This window comes from Geotrypetes seraphini, chromosome 7 (assembly GCF_902459505.1).
Source record: "Geotrypetes seraphini chromosome 7, aGeoSer1.1, whole genome shotgun sequence".
Lineage (NCBI taxonomy): Eukaryota > Metazoa > Chordata > Amphibia > Gymnophiona > Dermophiidae > Geotrypetes > Geotrypetes seraphini.
Window position 1 is genome coordinate 82,909,472 of NC_047090.1, and position 22,090 is coordinate 82,931,561.

General features: G+C 43.7%; 1 protein-coding gene across 4 annotated transcripts in view; it reads right to left on the reverse strand.

Annotated features, from left to right (window-relative positions):
• Positions 1 to 22,090, reverse strand: part of STRN3 (striatin 3) — a 317,039-nt gene that overhangs the window by 56,846 nt on the left and 238,103 nt on the right. For all 4 annotated transcript variants that reach the window (XM_033950963.1, XM_033950965.1, XM_033950962.1 and 1 more), the window contains one exon: positions 572 to 693. In XM_033950963.1, the coding sequence (XP_033806854.1) occupies positions 572 to 693 (122 nt within the window). The remainder of the gene's footprint in view (positions 1 to 571; positions 694 to 22,090) is intronic.

Sequence of the window (22,090 nt, forward strand, 5' to 3'; positions counted from 1 at the left end):
CAGGGACTGTCTATAAATGTCAAAATGTACAGCGCTGCACATGCCTTTCAGCGCTATATAAATAGTAGTAGTAGTAGTAGTAGTAACTTCAACAAAAAATCTAATTAAGATAGTACTGGGGATCCTACAAAACAGAAATAGGACTTACAAATGGAAAAAGGCGCCGAGGTGATAATGACACACAAAAGATCCAGCTAACTCCGTGAAAAATGAAGAATGAGGAATTCCTACATGACAGCAGCACACAGAACAGATCTGCATGCACAATGAGCCTACTCAAAGGCTTTGAGGAAAGTTATTAGGGTAGTGCTTCTCATGCCAGGCTGGTGGCATCACACATATGTGAGGATTTTTCAGTCCTCACTGACCTCAGAGAAAATGTTACTGCCATTATCACAGCAACTATAAAGTTATGTATTTAATTAAGTACCACCATAAATACACTAGTAAATCTGGGAAACAAGATCCTTTCTTAAAACTTCCAGTGTACAGTCCTTCATTGGATTTTGTTTCATATTTTCTAAAAGCTAGATAAAGTAATGTTAATATGCAGTTCTGAGCATATACTTACCATATGTATCATATGGATCCACATTAGAACTGGGTATGTTCCACCACTGGATGGCTGCATCAGTGCCACCACTAAAACATTGTTCACCATTAGAGCTAACTGCCAAACATAATACAGGTCCACTGGGAGAAAAAAAATTGCAATTACCTTTTTCAAGGTCAAAGAAAGTTTGGAAAACCAATATAAAGTCATTTGTAAAGTACCTTTGTTTTAAACTTAAAAGTATCATAAACATAATACAAACTAACCTTCTACACATAGAAGTCACCCCTGTCATTCTGGCCTCCAGAAGGCAAACTATAGCAGAATAATGGGTTATTCATGAATATGGAAAGATTAGGTTCTTACCTCATTAATCTTCTTTCTTGTAAACCCACACTCTATTCCTAAACCCTCAGGTAGTCAATCCCTTCTCGTGAGAACTTTTGTAGGAAGCTTCATTTGAATACTTTTGCTCCTCCTCTCTTACATCTGCACTGCCCTCCAATTCCTCAGTGTGTAACAAAGTAGACAGTCTTTCCCATAGAGAACACAGAAGAGGGAGGGGTACAGGGAAACTCCCCGAGAAACATGTCTAATTTGCTCATATCATTAAACATTATAACAAATAATCAAACATTTGGAAAATAGAACAATGAACCAAGAGAATCCAGCCTACACAAACAGAGAGGGGCACATCACCAATTGACTCCCCTGGAACTAAGAAAGCAATCATCATGGATGGTATTCTTGCTAAGGCTGGCAGAAAAACAAGATGTCCAACTTACCAGTATTGACTGAGGTAGACAGCAGGCGAATCAAAATCTCGCAGGGCGAGTTTCAGAAATAGTGGCTCGGCCAAAAATTAGACCATCTACCTTCCTCCATCCCATTGTCCACCGGCCCCCCATTACAGCTCGAGTTCTCAAGCAAAGTTCTGGGTGTCACCTTAGACTCTTCTCTATCCTTCAATGAACATCTCCAATCCCTGGTGAAGAAATGCTTCTTCAGCCTTCACATGCTAAGGAAAGTCAGACCCTATTTTCACAAAAAACACTTCGCAGTCCTAGTACAATCCATCATCCTCTCCAGATTGGATTATTGCAATTCTATCTACCTCAGCCTAACCAAGAAAAGCCTCCACAGACTTCAGCGGATTCAGAACGCCGCAGCTAAGCTTGTTTTCGCGAAAAGCAAATTTGATCACGTCTCACCACTCCTGTCTAAGCTCCATTGGCTCCCAGTAATCCCCAGGATCCACTTCAAATGTGCGTGTCTGGCCTACAAGATCCTACATGGCATCCTTCCTGCCGTTATCCCTCTATCCTGGAACTCCCCAACCCCTACTTCCTCCAGATCCTCCCAAATTTTTAAACTATCCTTCCCTTCCATAAAAGGTATTTCCCATGTAGGCAAACTTGGGTCATCCCTCCCCTTTAGAATCACTGAGATCTGGAATAACCTCACCTCCCCTCTCCGAACCTCAAGCTCCCTCCAACTCTTCCACAAACACCTAAAAACCTGGCTATTCTCAAAACTGTAACACTTCCCCCCTCTTAGGCCTCTCACCTTCCCCCTTTACACCTAACTCTTTAATCTCTCCACTGTAGTTCCTCTCTCATCTTTCTTCCTGTAAACCGTGCCGAGCTCCGCATTCGTGGAGATGGTGCGGTATATAAACCCAAGGTTTAGTTTAGTTTTAGTTTAGTTTACAAGAAGGAAGATTAATTAAGTAAGAACCTAAATCTTTCCTTCTTGCACAACCCCACTCTATTCCTGAACCCTGGGGATGTAACAGAGCAGTTCCTCAAATTCAGGGTGAGACCGATGAGCCTGCCACCAGGATTGAAGATCCAAATAAATGGAATCCTGCCTGATTGCCACAACTATTCTGTAAAACTTTGTGAACATATGGAGAGAAGACCAAGTGGCGGCTCCACAAATCTCTTCTAGGGAACCACTGAAAATTCCGTCCATGAGGAAACAACGCCTCGCTTGGAATTGGCCTTCACAGAAACAGGAGGCTGCTTCCCAGTTCTGATATAGGTGGAAGAGATGACTATACGAATCCATCAGGAAATCGAGGCCTTTGATGACGGTCGACCTTTTTAGGCCAACCAGCACAAACAGATGATCTAATACGCGAAACTCATTCGTGACCTCCAAATATCTCAGCAACAGCCTGTGCACATCCAGAGATTTCAACACCCTGTTATACCTCCTTAAACCTGATGGACATGGAAACTGGAGACCACTTTTGGCAGGAAGTCACACTAGAGTCTGTAATTCTAAGAAAAGGATCTTGACAAGACAAAGTCTGAAGCTTGGATACCTCCAGGCGGAGGTAATGGCCACCAAAAATACCTTCTTGATGGTGAGATCCATCACAGAAGTTTGATCCAGTGGCTCATAGGGCAGACTCACAAGTACCCTGAGAACCAGGTTAAGATTCCAAGTTGGGATCAGCAGTCGCAATGGAGGGCGGAGTCATAACATGCCTTTTAAAAATCTAACCACATCTAGATGAGCCAAAAGGGAGCTCCCATGGAGCTTAGGACCAAACCAAGTAAGGCCGGCTCTCCTGTGCCGACAGCCAGGCCATTTTTTGGACCACTTGAAGAAAGGCGAGTACCACCGGGACCAATGCAGAGCCCAAGTCCTCATCCTTATATACACACCAGTATTGGAAACATTTACAAGCCTTTACGTACGCTGTAAAAGTCAACTTCTTTTTACTCTGGAGGATGCAACTACCCCATCCAAGTTGCCCCTGTGCACTAGTTCCGGATCCTGCAGGGCTACTGGACCCTGCATGAGGAGTGAATAGCAGGGAAGTTTGAGACCCTGACCCAGCTGTAAACATATTAGGTTTGCATACCACAGGTGCCTCGGCCAGTCTGGCACCACCAGAATTACCCTTCATTGGTGCACCATGATTCTGCACAGCAAACGACCTATCAAGGGACACGGAAGGAAGGCATAGAGAAGACCTGCCTTGGGGCAGGGCTGAACCATGGCATCTAGACCTTTGCTTCCTGGTTCACACCCTATCTCTTCACTATACAAATGACAGCTTTCTGGGATAGTGATCACTCCCTGGGATCCAGAGTTTGGTGGTTGAGAAAATCTGCTTGTACTTTGCCACTCCTGCCACGTGCACTGCCAAAAGCGCTAGCAGATGAGTTTCCGTCCAACAAAAAAGCTTTGGGCTTCTACTCATAGAAGTGCATTCCTTGTGCCCCTTAATGCTTGACTTATGTCATTGCCGCTACATTGTATGAGAAGACTCAAACTGCCTTGTTGTGTAGTGTACTCTCAAACCTCAGAAGAGCCAAATGGATTACCCAAAGCTCCACTCAGTTGATTTACCACTTCCTCTGAGGAGACCAGCATCCCTGAATCAAACGCCCCTTGTAATGCATCCCCCCATTCGTAAAGACTGGTGTCCATCATCAGAATCACCCAGGTCACAATATGGAGTTGAAGTCCTCTTGGGGGAGGAGAGAGGGAGGGAGAGGGAGAGGGAGAGGGGGAGAGAGATAGAGAGGGAGGGAGTGAGGGGGAGAGGGAGAGAGAGAGGGGGAGAAGGAGAGAGGGAGAGGGAGAAAGGGGGAGAGAGAGATCAACCACCAGACTAAACTTAGATGAGCCCCCATTGTCCAGGGGAGCCATTGATGTAGTGGATCCCTTTGAGGACACCAACAGGAAATGTGTCTCCTGGAGTGGCTGTATGTGGGCTCTCACCAGGGGACAATGTCTATGGTTGAAACTATCCCAGCACCTGCAAATATTGCCAGGCTGTGCAAAGAGGAGTTTGGATCTGTAGGAGAAGCTTCTCCTTGTGCGCCTCTGAAGAAATATTTTGTTCACACCTGTGGCGAATCAGATCCCCAGATATTCCAACTCCTGCATTGGAATGAGGTGACTTTTCCAGAAGTTGATCACCCAAGCCTAGCCTCTGCAGCATCTAGACAACCTGGTGAACCACCTGGTGTCGCTCTGACTTACGTCAGGGCTCTGATAAGCCAATCATTCAGAGGTTGTGGTAAGAGTGGATAGCGCAGCTGCGTTTAAGAAAGGTTGGATAAGTTCCTGGAGGAAAAGTCCATAGTCTGTTATTGAGAAACACATGGGGGAAGCCACTGCTTGCTCTGGATTGGTGGCATGGAATGTTGCTCCTCCTTGGGTTTTGGCCAGGTACTAGGGACAGGGATTAGCCACCGTGAGAAGGGGCTACTGGGCTTGATGAACCATTAGTTTGAACCAGTAAGGCTATTCTTATGTTCTTACCCTTCCCGAAGAATGTCCAGCACCCAGTGATCCGTGGTGATTGACCCTTCCTCTAAAAATGCCAAAAACCTCCCGCTGGCCTGGCATCATAACAGCTTCTTTGAGATGGAGGTAGAATGGGATCCTGATGACTGCAGGTGCCTGACCCTCCTAACCTTTGTTTGGCATTCTGAAATGGTCTCTGGCCTGATGAAACTCCAGAATATTGACAATATCGCCTGGAAGCAAAAAAGGAACTGTGCTCCGATCCATTAGAGGACCGGGGCCTGCTGTCAGGTAAAGATTTTGGTTTGTGGTCCTGTATACTGGCTATAAAGTTGTCAAGACCCTTACCGAAATTAACTTCCCCTTAAATGGCAGCTTAATTAAGTCACCTTGGAAGAACAATCGCCTGACTGCTGTCTAATCCACAGCATTCTGGATATGGAGATAAGAGTAAGCCGACAGATTGCTTATAACTCTGAAGAGATCACATAGGGCATCAGCATCCTGTAATCAAAAATGGGACATCCTTGTCCACAATAGCATCTGGATCATGTCGCAACCAGAATGACAGGCTCTAGCAACAAAGGACACTGCTGCAGCTGCCTTCAAACCAGAGGCAGTGAAGTCGAAAGCTGTTTGAGCACAAAGTCTATTCTGCAGTCTTGGGTATCTTTCAACACCACACTACCTTCACTAGGGAAAGATGTACGGTTGATAACCTGTGCCACCAAAGAATCCAACTTTGGGAAAACAAAAAGTTGATTAAATGTAGCAGCCATCTGATAGAGCTTAGTCATAGCTTTTACCATTCTCAGGGACCTTTCCGAAATTTCCAAGTAATCTGTAAGCATCCTCATAATATAAGAATCCTCTGAAAAACAGGATAACTATGGCTTATAGCTATTCATAAGAGAGCACTGTGCTTCAGTGCCCTGGGGAGTCTCAACTTGGAGGGATTCCAAAATCAACCTTATTAGCACTGACAGCTCGAACAGTCATAAGAACATAAGAATAGCCTTACTGGGTCAGATCAAAGGTTCATCAAGCCCAGTAGCCCACTCTCATGGTGGCTAATCCAGGCCACTAGTACTTAGCTAAAACCCAAAGAGTAGCAACATTCCATGCTACCAATCCAGGGCAAGCAGTGGCTTCCCCCAGGTGTTTTTCAATAACAGACTATGGACTTTACCTCCAGGAATTTGTCCAAACCTTTCTTAAAACCAGTTAAGCTATCCACTCTTACCACAACCTCTGGCAATGCATTCCAGAGCTAAACTATTCGAGTGAAAAAAAATTTCCTCCTATTGGTTTTAAAAGTATTTCCCTATAACTTCATTGAGTGTCCCCTAATCTTTGTAATTTTTGACGGAGTGAAAAATCGATCCACTTCTACTCTTCCTACTTCACTCAGGATTTTGTAGACTTCAATCATATCTCCCCTCATCTGTCTCTTTTCCCAGCTGAAGAGCCCTAACCTTTTTAGTCTTTCCTCATATGCGAAGCATTTCATCCTCTACATCATTTTGGTCACTCTTCTTTAAACCTTTTCTAGTGCTGCTATATCTTTCTTGAGATAAGGAGACCAGAATTGAACACAATACTCCAGGTGAGGTCGAACCATGGAGTAATAGAAAGGCATTATATCATTCTTAGTCTTATTAACCATCCCTTTTTTAATATTTCCTAGCATCTTGTTTGCTTTCTTGGCTGCTGCTGCTGCTGCACATTGGGCGGAAGGTTTACTCGTATTGTTTACAATGGTACCCAGATCCTTTTCTTGGGCGGTAACCCCCAAGGTGGAACCTAGCATCCGATAACTGTGATTTGGATTATTCTTCCCAATGTGCATCACTTTGCATTTGCCCACATTATATTTCATCTGCCACTTGGACGCCCAGTCTTTCAATTTCCTACGGTCTGCCTGCAATTTTTCACAATCCACATGTGTTTTAATAACTTTGAACAGTTTAATGTCATCTGTAAATTTAATCACCTCACTAGTCGTTCCAATTTCCAGATCATTTATAAATGTGTTAAATAGCACCGGCTCCAGTACAGATACTTGCGGCACTCCACTGTTTACTCTCCTCCATTGAGAAAAATAACCATTTAACCCTACCCTCTGTTTTCTATGCAATAACCAATTCCTAATACACAACTGAAGTTTGCCCCCTATCCCATGACTCTTTAATTTTCTCAGGAGCCTCTCATGAGGAACTTTGTCAAAAACTTTCTGAAAATCTAGATACACTACATCAACCGGCTCACCTTTATCCACATGTTTATTCACACCTTCAAAGAAGTCAAGCAAATTGGTAAGGCAAGGCTCCCTCGGTTGAACCCATGCTGACTCTGTCTCATTCAATCATTTTTGTCTATGTGTTCCACAATTTTATTTTTTATAATTGTTTACATCATTTTGTCCAGCACTGAAGTCAGGTTTATCAGTCTGCAATTCCCAGAACCTCCCCTGGAACCCTTTTTAAAAATCAGCGTTAACATTGGCTACCTTTTAATCTTCAAGTACTACTGACGATTTTAGCGACAGGTTACAGATCACTAACAGCAGGTCAGCACCACAGTTATTTTAGTACCCTGGGATATATACCATCCAGTCCAGGATTTTTGTCACTTTTTAACTTGTCGATTTGGTTTAGTACATCTTCAGATTTATCGAGATTTCTTTCGTATCACCACCCTTGAAAACCAGTTGCGGTTCAGATTTCTTACATCTTCTTCTGTAATGACTGAAGCAAAGATTTCATTCAGTCTCCCCGTTACGGCCTTATCCTCCCTGAGCGCCCCGTTTGCTCCTTGATCATCCAATGGTCCCACAGATTCCCTCACAGGTTTTCTGCTTCTGATGTACCTAAAAAAATTGTTATGAATTTTTGCCTCTTTTGCAAGTTTCTCTTCATATTCTTTCTTAACTTTCTTTATCAATGCTTTGCATCTAACTTGCCAGTGCTTAAGAACATAAGAAGTTGCCTCCGCTGAGGCAGACCAGAGGTCCATCTCGCCCAGCGGTCCGCTCCCGCGGCGGCCCATCAGGCCCTTTTGCCTGAGCAGTGGTCCCTGACTAGCTTTATAACCTATCTCTACTCCTATTCCTGTAACTTACCTCTACTCCTATCCCTATAACCCATCTCTACACCCCTCAATCCCTTTGTCCTCTAGGAACCTATCCAAGCCTTCCTTGAAGCCCTGTACAGTGCTCCTGTCTACCACAGCCTCTGGAAGCACATTCCATGTATCCACCACCCTCTGGGTGAAAAAGAACTTCCTAGCATTTGTTCTAAACCTGTCCCTTTTCAATTTCTCTGAGTGCCCCCTTGTACTTGTGGTCCCCCTTTGTTTGAAAAATCTGTCCCTGTCTACTTTCTCTATGCCTTTCAGGATCTTGAAGGTTTCTACCATGTCTCCCCTAAGTCTCCGCTTTTCCAGGGAGAACAGTCCTAACTGTTTCAATCTGTCAGTATATGAGAGATTTTCCATACCCTTTATCAGCTTAGTTGCTCTTCTCTGGACTCCCTCAAGTACTGCCATGTCCTTTTTGTGGTACGGCGACCAGTACTGGACACAGTATTCCAGATGCGGCCGCACCATTGCACGATACAGTGGCAGGATGACTTCCTTCGACCTGGTGGTGATACCCTTTTTAATGATACCCAACATTTTGTTTGCTTTCTTCGAGGCTGTGGCGCACTGCGCTGACGCCTTCAGTGTTGTGTCTACCATCACTCCAAGGTCTCTTTCAAGGTTACTTACCCCTAGTAGTGATCCCCCATTTTGTAGCTGAACATCGGGTTCTTTTTCCCCACATGCATGACCTTGCATTTCCCTATGTTGAAGCTCATTTGCCACTTTTTGGCCCACTCTTCCAGTGTCGTTAGATCCTTTTGGAGATCTTCGCAGTCTTCCATGGTTTTAACCCTGCTGTATAGTTTGGTGTCATCCGCAAATTTAATGACCTCACATTTTGTTCCCACCTCTAGGTCGTTTATGTAGACATTGAACAGGAGCAGTCCCAGCACTGACCCCTGCGGAACTCCACTCGTGACCCATTTCCAGTCTGAGTAATGCCCCTTTATTCCAACCCTCTGCTTCCTGTCCGCCATCTTGTGACTCTTCTTTTCTTCATTCTGATCCTTTATCTATTCTTTAAAGGATGGGAGTTTTTTTGGCTTTAATAATAGTCTCTGTCACTTCACCTTTTAACCATACCGGCTCTCGTTTCATTTTCTCTCTACCTTTGCTGATACATGGACTACATCTGATCTGGGCTTCCACGATGGTATACATCTGGTCTGGGCTTCCAAGATGGTATTTTTAAATAACATCCATGCCTGGTTTACAGTCCTAACCTTTGCTCCCAAATCAGGGTCCTATATCATCATCACCACCCACAGTAGAAGTTCCTGTCAGGGAAAGTAAGGGCATAAAGATGGCATCTGGATTATCTGACTCGTCTGCAGGCAGACAAACCCTAGGCTGCTCAAGGCACTTCTGCTGGGAAACAGCGAACTTGGGGGGGGTGGGGAACACCCCCCAGCGCCATCAGTGCTACAATATAAGAAGGATTCATGAAGCCCTGATTAATTAGATAGGCATGGAACATCATATTAACTAATTCAGGGGGAACCCCTATGGTCCCTGTTTTGCACTTTTGCATGATTTTGCCTCTGAATTGTGACTGCGCTTCACCAGGGACTCACAAGAGCTGCTCCCCAGCTCAAATCTAGACCTTTTAGATGGCCCTCAGGTGGACTGAGACCCAGAACCCCCTGAGGGGACAGGGGGGACCAAAGTATTGGCTCTTGCTCTCCCCCCCTCATGTTCTGCATGGCACATAGAATACAGATGCTCCTCTGATTGCCTTCCGCCAAAAACAGGGCATGCGTCTGAAATAACCTGCCATGAGGAGTCTATCCCACCTATTTTTGGAGAAAAACAAGGTGTTTTGAGGCAGAAATAAGCTTTTAAATTGAAATTGGGAAATCCAAGATGGTCACCGCAACAGCGATTTTAAAACTAAAACAGCCCGGGAAAAGCACACTGAAAAATTTTAAAATGATGATTTTAGGATTTTTCAGGTGGGGGAACCCAGGACTAACTGAAACCTCCCAAAACTCAATTCTGAAGACCTCCAAAATCAATCTTTCAGACTGTCAGCCTGATACTCACTGTGCTGGGAGCTGAAAGATGGAAGCTGAAACACCTTACAAGGAGATCCTCTGTCTCAACTACTCTATAAAGTGGACTGCCTGTATCTTCTGACTGCCTCTTGGGCCTTGGTTCCCAGCTGGAGACCTCAACCTCTTCTGGAGCCCGCGTGCACAAATGGGGAGAAACACAGTTGACCCAGACCCTGGATAAACCACCATGGAGCCATGCAAACTGTGCTCATGCCCACTGATGGAAGAACCTGGGTGAGCTATGCTCCTAAGGGAAAGGTCCCTGCGCTTCCGATCTGTAAATGCAGGCTATCCAAAGGGTGCACTGCAAAGCAGCCAACTCCCTGGAAGCAGAGACTCTGCTTCAGAGTTTGCAGTCCCCCACAGCCAAAGCTGTCCCCAAAAGGGATCCTCTGCAGGACAAAATCAGTGAAAAAGTCTAAATGTATAGAAAATAAGCACAAGCAGATCAGACAAGCTCCTACTTTCTCACTTGTAGGAAGACATCTGAGGAACTGGAGGGCAGAGCAGAGGTAATAGAGGAGGATCAAAAGTATGCAAATGAAGCTTCCTACAAGAATTATCGTGAGAAGGGTTTGACTACTCGAGGGTTCAGGAATAAAATGGGGTTGTATAAGAACTATGGTCAGTGTTTGCTAACAAAAAGTTACTTGGAAAGTCTGAAAACAGATATGCAGGATGCAAAAGCATACTTCTTTGTTACAGGACTCTGCTCTATCCTTTCCTCACTCTCATCAAACCATAGCAAATCAATTCAGAGTAGGAGGAAACAGAGAGAGGTGCTGGATTCATAGGGAGGTGAGGGCTAGAGTTGAAGGGAAGGGAGAGAGGTGCTGGATCCATGAACGGGGGGGGGTGAGGGGGGCTGGAGGGAAAGGGCGAGGTGCTTGACCCATGGGGGATGAGGGCTAGAGTTAGAAGGAAGGAAGAGAGGTACAGGACCCATGGGGGTTAGGGACTGGAGTTGGAGAGAAGTGAGAGAGGTGATGAACCCACAGGAGGAGTGAGCTGGAAGGAAAGGAGAGAGGCACTAGACCCATGGGAGGGGGCTACTAGAGAGAAAGTAGAAAATAGAGAGGGAAGGGAAAAGAGAGATGTCCAACCAAGGGGATAAAGAGGAAGTTAAATATTGAACATATAGCAGAAAACGGGAGGGAAGAGAGAGGGAGACAGATGAATTGGTGTGGAGGAAGAAGAGAGGGGAGAAGAAGTTGGTCAGAGGGAGGTATACAAAAAACAGTGGGAGATGGGCATGGGACAGGGACACAAAGGGGAGATGTCACATAGGGATGGTATATGGACAAAGAGGGTCAATGCCAAACATGGGAGGTGGGTATATAGACACAAAAGGAAGATGCAAGGCATGGGGGAGAACAAGAGCACAAAAGGGAGATGCTGGACTTGAGGGGCATAGGGACATAGAGGAGTGATGTAGGACATAGAGGGGATAGGGACATGGAGTGTGATGAAGAATATGGGGAGATGGACACAGGGGAGATACTAGACAGGAAAGTATAGGGGACACAGAGAAGGGAGATGCTGAACATAGGGAAAAATAGGTACACAGAGACGGACGATGGTTAGTGAGTTTGAAAAAAAGAAGAAATGTCAAATGGGCAGGAGACCCTGGCAAGTAAGTTAACAGAAGACATAGGGAAAAAGAGACCAATGCCTGGGACCAACATGATATGAAAAATAAAATGATCAGACAACAAAAGGTAGACAAAAATAAGTTTCTATTTTGTGATTAAAATATGGCAGACTTGAAATGTGTATCCACCAGAGCTGGTGTTAACATAGCAGGGACCCAGGGCAGAAATTTGGGAGGGTCCCCAAGTCTATCAGGCCGTGCCTTATTCAGCTTCCAGCAGACTTAGGGCTCTCTCTTGCACTCCCCTACCACCATCCTTGGCACATATGATATTTATATTTTGCACAGTATAGGAGGAAATGCATAGCTTTCTGTTTCTTTGGTGTTGTACTACATACAAGGTGTGGCTTCTTGGGATTTTGGTTTATGTTTATCATGTTTGGTCAGCTATTATGTATTTGGCATTTGTGTTGTGTTCGTGTGACCAAGGTATTCTGTTAGTATGAATTTTCTATGTAGCCTTCTGTAGTAACCTGGCTTGTTCAGTTCAGTTTTCATGATAATAGAGGGGATATTTGTGAAGGGGACGCAGAGATGGGGGATTTGTTGATCTTGCTTTGTACTGTTTGTGCTTTATATAATGATAATTGTATAGCATATTGTTTCTTTTTAAACTTTAAAGAAATAGATTTAAAAAACTGAGGCTTGTGCAGACAGAGCTCATGGAGATGGGATGGGGGACAAACTTTGTCCCTATGTCATTCTCTAGATATCATCAGAAAAAAAATCTGTTGTCCAATAAGAATACTCAAATTCAAACAGGTAGAAAGGAGATAAATTTTTATTGCTTGAGGCATAAGTAGCCCAAAATGATGCATTATACTGTATACTCAATCACCCAATCTGCTGCCATTTAGCTTTTTATGAAGACTCTATTTCTAGCTTTGTATGAAGAATCTATTTCAGCTCTGAACTGCAATTTTATTTTTACAAAATTTGTCAGACTGTCTCAATGGCTATTCAGTTTGGCTTAATTTCTGGTTTCAAAATGGATCAGCTTCAGAGTTAGGAAATAGTTGTTCCTGCTTGAATACATTTCAGTACACATAATATTTTAAAACTATCACCCAGACTTTCAGATATTGATGCAGCTCCTCTTTGGCTCTTTTAAAGGGTTGCTGTGCAGGCGAGCCTCTCCCAGCAGTGGGCCACACCAAAGGGCCCTTTGTGCAAAACCTCGTGCAAACATAAGGTACTGGTTTTAGGCTTGTTTGCTAGTTTGCTACAGTAGCTTTGTGTCTGTTTATTTGCTAGTCTTGTCACTGCTTAAGCTAGCCTTGTCACTGTCTATTTAGACTAGCCTTGTCTCTACTTTAAGCCTGCATGCTAGCCTGGTTTATTTGCTTATATGTTTATTTGTTTATATGCTTGCTTTGTCAATGTTTAATTGCTTTAAGCCTGTATGCTTATATGTTTATCTACTTATTTGCTAGCCTGGTCACCATCATTTGCCTGCCTTATCATCATCTATTTGCTTATATGCCAGCCTTATCTCATCACAGCCTAGTTACCGACCTTGTCACTACCGATTGGCCTTGTCATAGCTAATACACTAGCCTTAAACACCGCACGCATACCAACCTTTACCGCCTACCATACAAGGAGGGCATATCAGGACAATCCAAGCAAACTAATAATGTGCTTTGGTGATGGCATAACAGGATCAACTCCAACAGGGAGAGGGGCAGACAACACAGACAAACACACACACAAAAACCCCCAGATGACAAACATACACCAGCCAGAAAGCACAACAACAAAGAATACCATGGAGAAGAGGTCTGCTAAACACAAGATCCATGAACAAAAAGGGAATATAGATCGCAGACCTAATAGGGGAGCACAAACTGAATTTCTTGGTGATAATAGAATCTTGGTTAACAGATAACAGTGGGGTCATCATCAGCAAGGAGTGCCCACCAGACTTCCAACTTATGTTCCAAAATAGAAAGGGGAAGAGAGGAGGAGGGGTCACAGTAATACATAACTCAAACCTGGAATTCCAACAAATGAAAACTGCCCAACCAGCGGGAGCTGAATGTTTGCTTCTGAGAGTAAGGAACTCAAACACAGACCTAGACACAGAAGGGTGGGAAAACATTCTGAACCTCATTGCAGAAACCAACCTAAAATTCTCCATATTTTAGATCTGCGGAGATGTCAATCTGCATGTAGACAACATAGCATGTCAAAAAGCTCAATGGATAGTCAACAACTGGAAGGACTAGGCCTATACCAAACATAAGAATAGCCTTACTGGGTCAGACCAATGGTCTATTAAGCCCAGTAGCCCATTCTTATGGGGGCCAATCCAGGTCACTAGTACTTGGCCAAAACCCAAGGAGTAGTGACAAACCATGTTACCGATCCAGGGCAAGCAGTGGTTTTCCCCGTGTCTTTCTCAATAACAGACTATGGACTTTTCCTCCAGAAAATTGTCCAAACATTTCTTAAACCAGCTATGCTATCCACTCTTACTACAACCTCTGGCAATGTGTTCTAGAGCTTAACTATTCTCCGAGTGAAAAAAAAATTTCCTCCTATTGGTTTTAAAAGTATTTCCCTGTAACTTCATCGAGTGTCCCCTAGTCTTTATAATTCTTGACGGAGTGAAAAATTGATCCACTTGTACCCATTCTATTCCACTTTTGTAGACTTCAATCATATCTCCCCTCAGCAGTCTCTTTTCCAAGCTGAAGAGCCCTAACCTTTTTAGTCTTTCCTCATACGAGAGGAGTTCCATCCCCTTTATCATTTTGGTCGCTCTTCTTTGAACCTTTTCTAGTGCTGCTATATCTTTCTTGAGATAAGGAGACCAGAATTGAATGCAATACTCCAGAAGAGGTTGCACCATGGAATGATACAGGGGCATTAACAATCCCTTTTTTTAATAATTCCTAGCATCCTATTTGCTTTTTTGGCTGCCACTGCACATTGGGCAGAAGGTTTAATTGCATTATCTACGATCTTTTTCTTGGGCGCTAACCCTGAAGGTGGACCCTAGCATCTGCTAACTATAATTCAGATTATTCTTCCCAATGTGCATCACTTTGCATTTGTCTACATTAATTTCATCTGTCACTTGGATGCCCAGTCTTCCAATTTCTTAAGGTCTGCCTGTAATTTTTCACAATCTGCATGAGTTTCAACAACTTTGAACAGTTTAGTCACTAGTCATCTGTAAATTTAGTCACCTCACTGTCATTCCTATTTCCAGATCATTTATAAATAAGGTAAATAGCATCGGTCCCAGTACTGATCCCTGTGGAATTCCACTGTTTACTCTCCTCTATTGAGAAAAATAACCATTTAATCCTAATGAGAAAAATGACCATTTAACCCTACCCTCTTTTTTCTATCTGATAACCAATTCCTAATCCACAACTGAACTTTGCCACCTATCCCATGACTATTTAATTTTATCAGGAGCCTCTAATGAGGAACTTTGTCAAAAGCTTTCTGAAAATCTATATACACTACTTCAACCTTAGATATACTGTTCGGTAGAGAAGAGAATATAGGTGACTGTAACTACTCCACAGTGAAATAGCTATGGACAGACCACTACTTGGTATGCTTCAACGTAAGACAACCAAAAAGTAAAAAACAAACAGAAGCCTCTGAAACAGGACCAAAAATGGGAAGAGCTTCCATAAATGGTAGCAAATTAAAAAAAAAAAAAAAAAAAAAGACTGGAGACACACCTAAGAGAAATCAAAACAGAAAACAAAGACCTCACAGATCGGGTAAGACTCTGGGACAAAGCTCTGGACCGCAGCCTAGACGAAGTAGCCCCGTTAAAACTATGAAAACCTAACAAAAGTAAAGAGGGATTCACCCCCTCAGATGAAATCATGAAACTAAAAAGAGAGAAAAGAAAACTAGAAAGAAAATGGAGGAAATCAGACAACGATGAGAGACTAGAGGGGATATGATAGAGACTTACAAGATCATGAAGGGCATAGAGAGAGTAGAGAGGGACAGATTCTTCAAACTTTCGAAAAATAAGAGAACAAGAGGGCATTCGGAAAAGTTGAAAGGGGACAGATTCAAAACAAATGCTAGGAAGTTCTTCTTTACACAGCATGTGGTGGACACCTGGAATGCAATTCCAGAGGACGTTATAGGGCAGAGTACGGTACTGGGGTTTAAGAAAGGATTGGACAAATTCCTGCTGGAAAAGGGGATAGAGGGGTATAGATAGAAATTTACTGCACAGGTCCTGGACCTGTTGGGCCGCCGTGTGAGCGGACTGCTGGGCGCGATGGACCTCAGGTCTGACCCAGTGGAGGCATTTCTTATGTTCTTAAGTTCTAGAAATGCCTGGATCAAAATCAACAGAATCTACATTAAGAGGATAAGAAAAGAAAAGAAAGAATACTTCTCCAAAAAGATTCTTAAAAGCTGGAAACTCCACAAAAACTCTATACCAAGTAGTATACAGATTGTTAGGGGAAAAACAGAAAGAGATCACCACCAAATGCTCCCTGACAAGCAAAGTATTTGGCAGCTTCTTCACTGAGAAAATAAACAATCTACAGAAGGTCAATGGATTAAATGACAACATAACTATAGATAAACAGGAGACAAAATGGAAGAGTTAGAACCTGTCACAGAAATCCAGATGCAGAAACTACTAAGAAGAGTGAAACCAGGCCCACCATCCCTTGACACCTGCCCGATCCAATCGATGAGAGAGCTTGAAGGCCCAGGATTCTCCTACCTTACGGACCTCATCAATGGCTCACTACAGTCTGGACAAGTGTCCCTTAAATGGAAACTCTCAGTCATCAAGTCCATTCTGAAGAATAAAGAAAAAGACCTACAAAACCTCTAACTACAGACCGGTAACAAACTAATCATGGATATCCAAAATAGTAGACAAACTAGCATGCTGACAAATATCAGACTTCCTGGAAAACTCATCGAAACTGGATCAAGCCCAATCAGGGTTCATAAGACACTTAAGTATGGAGACCGTTCTAGTTGTAGTGCAGGACTCCATCCTAAAACACCAAGCTAACAGAGAAGACGTGCTGCTGAGATTCCTAGACCTCTCAGCAGCTTTTGACCTAGTCCAACACACATTGCTAATAACACGATACAGAGAAGTAGGCATAAAAGAAAGAGCCATGGCATGGATAGAATAATTTCTATCAAAAAGACTAACGAGAGAAGAACGTCAGGGGGATACCAGCAACTAGAAAGAAACAGACATAGGAGTACCACAGGGATCTACCATGTCACCCATGCTGTTCAACATCTTCTTCCAACCTCTGGGAAAGTTCATCAGAAAACTGGAGTGGGAATGCTATGTTTACGCAGATAGGCCCTGATTCTCCAAAGTGCATCCCGATTTTAAGCGTCCTACAGCTGTCTAATCAGCCAATCGGGATGCACTTTTTTTTTTTTTAAATGCTCCCCAGGCAAGCCTGAAGGCACCTCCGGGAGCCTAGGGAGACCCGCAAGATGCCTAAGCTCGTCTAAGGGCCTTAGGCGGGCCTTAGGCTGAACCTAGGCGGCCCTACGCGTCTCCCTAGTAGAGGAGAAGCTTAAAATGTAGGCCAGCAAAATGCTGGCCTACATTGTAATTAGACGCGGCCGCTATACTTATCGCGGCAAGGGATCTCTCTGCCGCTATAAGTATAGCGGGCAGCGGCCCCCTGACCAGGAGGGTGCCCAAACCCTCTGCCTGAAGACGCACCCCCCCCCCGACACTACCGACCGCCCCCCCCGACACTACCGACCGTCCCCCCCGACATTACCGATCCCCCCCCCAGACACTATCGATAGCTGGCAGGAGGGTGCCCAATCCCTCCTGCCCGAAGACGCACCCCCCCGGCGCTAACCCCCCCCAAACCTCCTCTCCACCAAACCTGTTCTTAGATGGGTCTTGCACGTCTTGAGCCGGCAGGCACGCGTCGTCGAAATGAAGCAGGCCCGCCCCTTCCCGCCGAAGCCTAAGGCCTGATTGGCCCAGGCTCTAGAAGCCTGGACCAATCAGGCCTTAGGCATAGCGGGTCCGCCCATCCCCACTTAATCTAAGGCCTGATTGGCCAATCAGACCTTAGACTTAGTGGGGATGGGCGGACCCGCTATGCCTAAGGACTGATTGGTCCAGGCTTCTAGAGCCTGGGCCAATCAGGTCTTAGGCTTCGGCGGGATGGGCCGGGAAGGGGCGGGCCCGCTTCATTTCGACGAGCCGTGCCTGCCGGCTCAAGACGTGCAAGACCCATCTAAGAACAGGTTTGGTGGAGTGGAGGTTTGGGAGGGGGTTAGCGCCGGGGGGGGGTGCGTCTTCGGGCAGGAGGGATTGGGCACCCTCCTGCCAGCTATCGATATTGTTGGGGGAAGGGGGGAGATCGGTAATGTCGGGGGGGGGGCGGTCGGTAGTGTGTGGGGAGGGGTGCGTCTTCGGGCAGAGGCTTTGGGCACCCTCCTGGTCAGGGGGCCGCAGCCCGCTATACTTATAGCGGCAGAGAGATCCCTTGCCGCGATAAGTGTAGCGGGCCCTGTCTAATCTAACCCGTTTCTCTAACCCGCGTCTGTAACATGGACGCCGGTTACAGAATCGGGGTTTAGTTTAGGCCGATTCTGAATAGGACGCCTCTCCCAGGCGTCCTATTCAGAATCAGGGCCTAGGTGTCTTGCGGGCCTCGCCTTCAATATAGGCGGCCTGCCTGGGGAGCATTTTTTTTAAAAAAACGTGCATCCCGATTGGCTGATTAGACAGCTGTAGGACGCCTACAGCTGCCTAAAATCAGGATGCACTTTTAGAGAATCAGGCCCTTAATGTCCAACTGATCATCCCACTAAAGAAACAGGATGAGAACACTACAGACGATCAAGATAGGACTAGAGAAAATCTTCAGATGGTTTCAATCAAACGGACTAGCAGCCAAAGAAAAGCCCTGGTTTCCAATTAACACTATGGCAATGCCATAGAATCTTCCAAAAATGAGGTGAGAAACCTAGGAGTATGGCTAGACTCAAGCCTGTTGTAATACAACAATCAATTTATAGAACTAAATAGTTAATTAAATAGTTAAATATAAAAAGACAGAACCATTCAAAGAACAACTTAAATTGTAGCAAATCTTTCTCTTCACTTTCTTAAAACAGTGATACTGACAGGAACAAGCTTCAGAAAGTGGAGCAATTTATCTCATACTGGAATTTCTTCCAAGAGAAGAAAAAATATTTCCTCCTGATGACATCATAGGCTTGAACCCATCCTCAGTTTCAATGCCAAAAAATGCAAAGTCATGCACCTGGGAAGCCGAAATCCATGCAAGATTTACACCCTAAATGGCGAGATCTTGACAAAAACTGAAGCAGAAAGAGACTTAGGGGTGATTGTCAGGGAAGACATGAAGTCTGCAAATCAAGTTGAGCAAGCTTCATCCAAAGCAAGGCAAATCATAGGTTGCATACGCAGGAGTTTCGTCAGCCGTAAACCTGAAGTCATTATGCCACTGTATAGATCCATGGTGAGACCGCACCTGGAATACTGTGTGCAATTTTGGAAGCCACATTACCGCAAGGATGTACTGAGACTGGAATTGGTCCAGAGAATGGCCACCAGGATGGTCTCGGGACTCAAGGAGCTCCCATACGAGGAGCGGTTAGGGAAGTTGCAGCTCTACTCACTCGAGGAACGTAGAGAGAGGGGAGATATGATCGAGATATTCAAGAACCTCACGGGTCGCATCGAAGTGGAAGAGGATATCTTCTTTTTCAAGGGTCCCGCGGCAACAAGGGGACATCAGTGGAAAATCAGGGGCGGGAAACTGCACGGTGACACTAGGAAGTTCTTCTTCACCGAAAGGGTGGTTGATCGCTGGAATAGTCTTCCACTTCAGGTTATTGAGGCCAGAAGCGTGCCAAATTTTAAGGCCAAATGGGACAAACATGTGGGATCTATCCGCAAAGATAGATAGGGAGGGTCATTGGAGTGGGCAGACTTGATGGGCCGTGGCCCTTATCTGCCGTCTATTTCTATGTTTCTGTTTCCTACCATTATTTAAAGTATCAATTCTATTACTTCATTACTTTATTAATAAATTAATTACTTTCTTATTAATATCTTCTTATTTAATTTAACCTAACTCTTAAACAATTCATCAAATTTTAGTATTTTAATGTTTTGATATTTCATTAAATTTCTTTAACTTTCATTCAATTTATTAAAAATCTCATCACTAACTACTACTAAAAGTTAAAAAAAGAAGAACTACAATTAAGCTGAACGCTCAGGACCGGCAACATACATTCAGCTTAATTGTAGTTCTTCTTTTTTAACTTTTAGTAGTAGTTAGTGATGAGATTTTTAATAAATTGAATGAAAGTTAAAGAAATTTAATGAAATATCAAAACATTAAAATATTAATATACTAAAATTTGATGAATTGTTTAAGAGTTAGGTTAAATTAAATAAGAAGATATTAATAAGAAAGTAATTAATTTATTAATAAAATAATGAAATAATAGAATTGATACTTTAAATAATGGTAGGAAGGACGGGTTCAAGCCTATGATGTCATCAGGAGGAAACATTTTTCTTTTCTTGGAAGAAATTCCAGTATGAGATAAATTGCTCCGCTTTCTGAGGCTTGTTCCTGTCAGTATCACTTGTTTTAAGAAAGTGAAGAGAAAGATTTGCTACAATTTAAGTTGTTCTTTGAATGGTTCTGTCTTTTTATATTAGACTCAAGCCTGGACATGACAACACAGATCCAACACATTGTCAAAACCACCTATGGGAAACTTTACTGGGTTAGAGGACTGAAACCCTATCTCTCCCACCAAGCAATGTCCAACGTAGTAATATCCCTGGTACTCACAATCCTGGATTACTGCAATGCAACCTTACTAGGCCTACCGAAGTATATGATCAAACAGTACAAAATGCCACAGCAAGGTTTTTGCTAGGAAAATCAAGACAGACTTGTGCCACACCACTGCTGAAAGAGCTACACTGGCTCCCGATTGGGAGCAGAGTGAAATTCAAGATCTTACTGCTGAAACACAAAACCATACATCTCTCAGAACTGCATTATCTAGCAGCCAGTCTACAAAACCATAAACCACCATATGCCCTACGCTCAAGCCAAGAGTCCCTACTACAATTTCTCTCCTTCAAAGACATCAAATGCAAAAGCACCAGGGCAAGAATGTTCTCAGTAATGACTCCAATGTGGTGGAACGCCCTACCAAAGGAATTAAAACTAGAAAAGGACACTGGAAAATTCAAACTGAAACTGTGAATTGACAGAGAATAAGAGTAAATAGAGTGTCTATAATAACATTAATAGAGCCAGTTAGGATACATGTAAATACCTTTAGCTAGTTGACATGGTTAACCTAGTAAATATAGTAAACTAAGTTAGAAGGGATAACTGTAATCTTGAAAGTCATATATTATTAGCTAGAATTATGTAGGTTGTGTGTAAACATAGTATAAATATACAATAATACAACATTACAAATGCATAGGATACTGTACATTCAGTCACTAAAGACTTAGTACTGATAATATGTCGATGCTCCATGCTACAATGCCTGGATGCACCAAAACCAAAAGCGAGTGCTATACCGAAAACCATCACAGAAACACTCTAACTCTGTATTGTACCACCTATGCAGAAGCTCACGTACTGGAACCCCTTTGGAAAAGCTCATGTACAGTAACAGCTTTGTAGAAGTTCATGTAAACTGCTCTGAATTGTCCCACCCAGTTATTAGTAGCAGTATGCAAGCTTTCAATAAACAATAAAAAAGCAAGCAACTTGCTTCTCTCAGGTCTTCTGCTCAACCATCTCTTCCCCCCTTCAATCCATTCAAAATTCTGCTGCATGACTTATATTCTGTCAAAGCTGCCATACCCACATTACCTCTCTCCTCAATTCACTTCATTTGCTCCCCATCCATTTCCAAATACAATTCAAACTCCTCTTATTGACCTACAAGTGCATTCACTCTGCAGCCCCCCAATATCTCTTCTCACTTATCTCGCCCTATGCTTCTCCCTGTGAATTCCGTTCATCTGGTAAGTCCCTCTTATCCATATCCTTCTCCTGCTCTGTCAACTCCAGACTCCATCCCTTCTATCTTGCTGTGCCGCATGCCTGGAACAGACTGCCTGAGCCAATACATCAAGCTCCATCTCTAGCAGTTTCAAATCCAAGCTAAAAGTCCATTTTTTTAAGCTATTTTCAACTCTTAACTCCCACTCACTAACTATTTCCATCCTATCATTCCCTCTGCAAGAAATTCCCTAACCCCAATATGTCCTGTCTATCTGTCCAAATTAGACTAAGTTCTTCTGAGCAGGGACCATCTATTAAATGTTAAATGTACAGCGCTGTGTATACTTTTCAGTGCTATATAAATGATAAGCATTAGTTGTAGATTAAATAT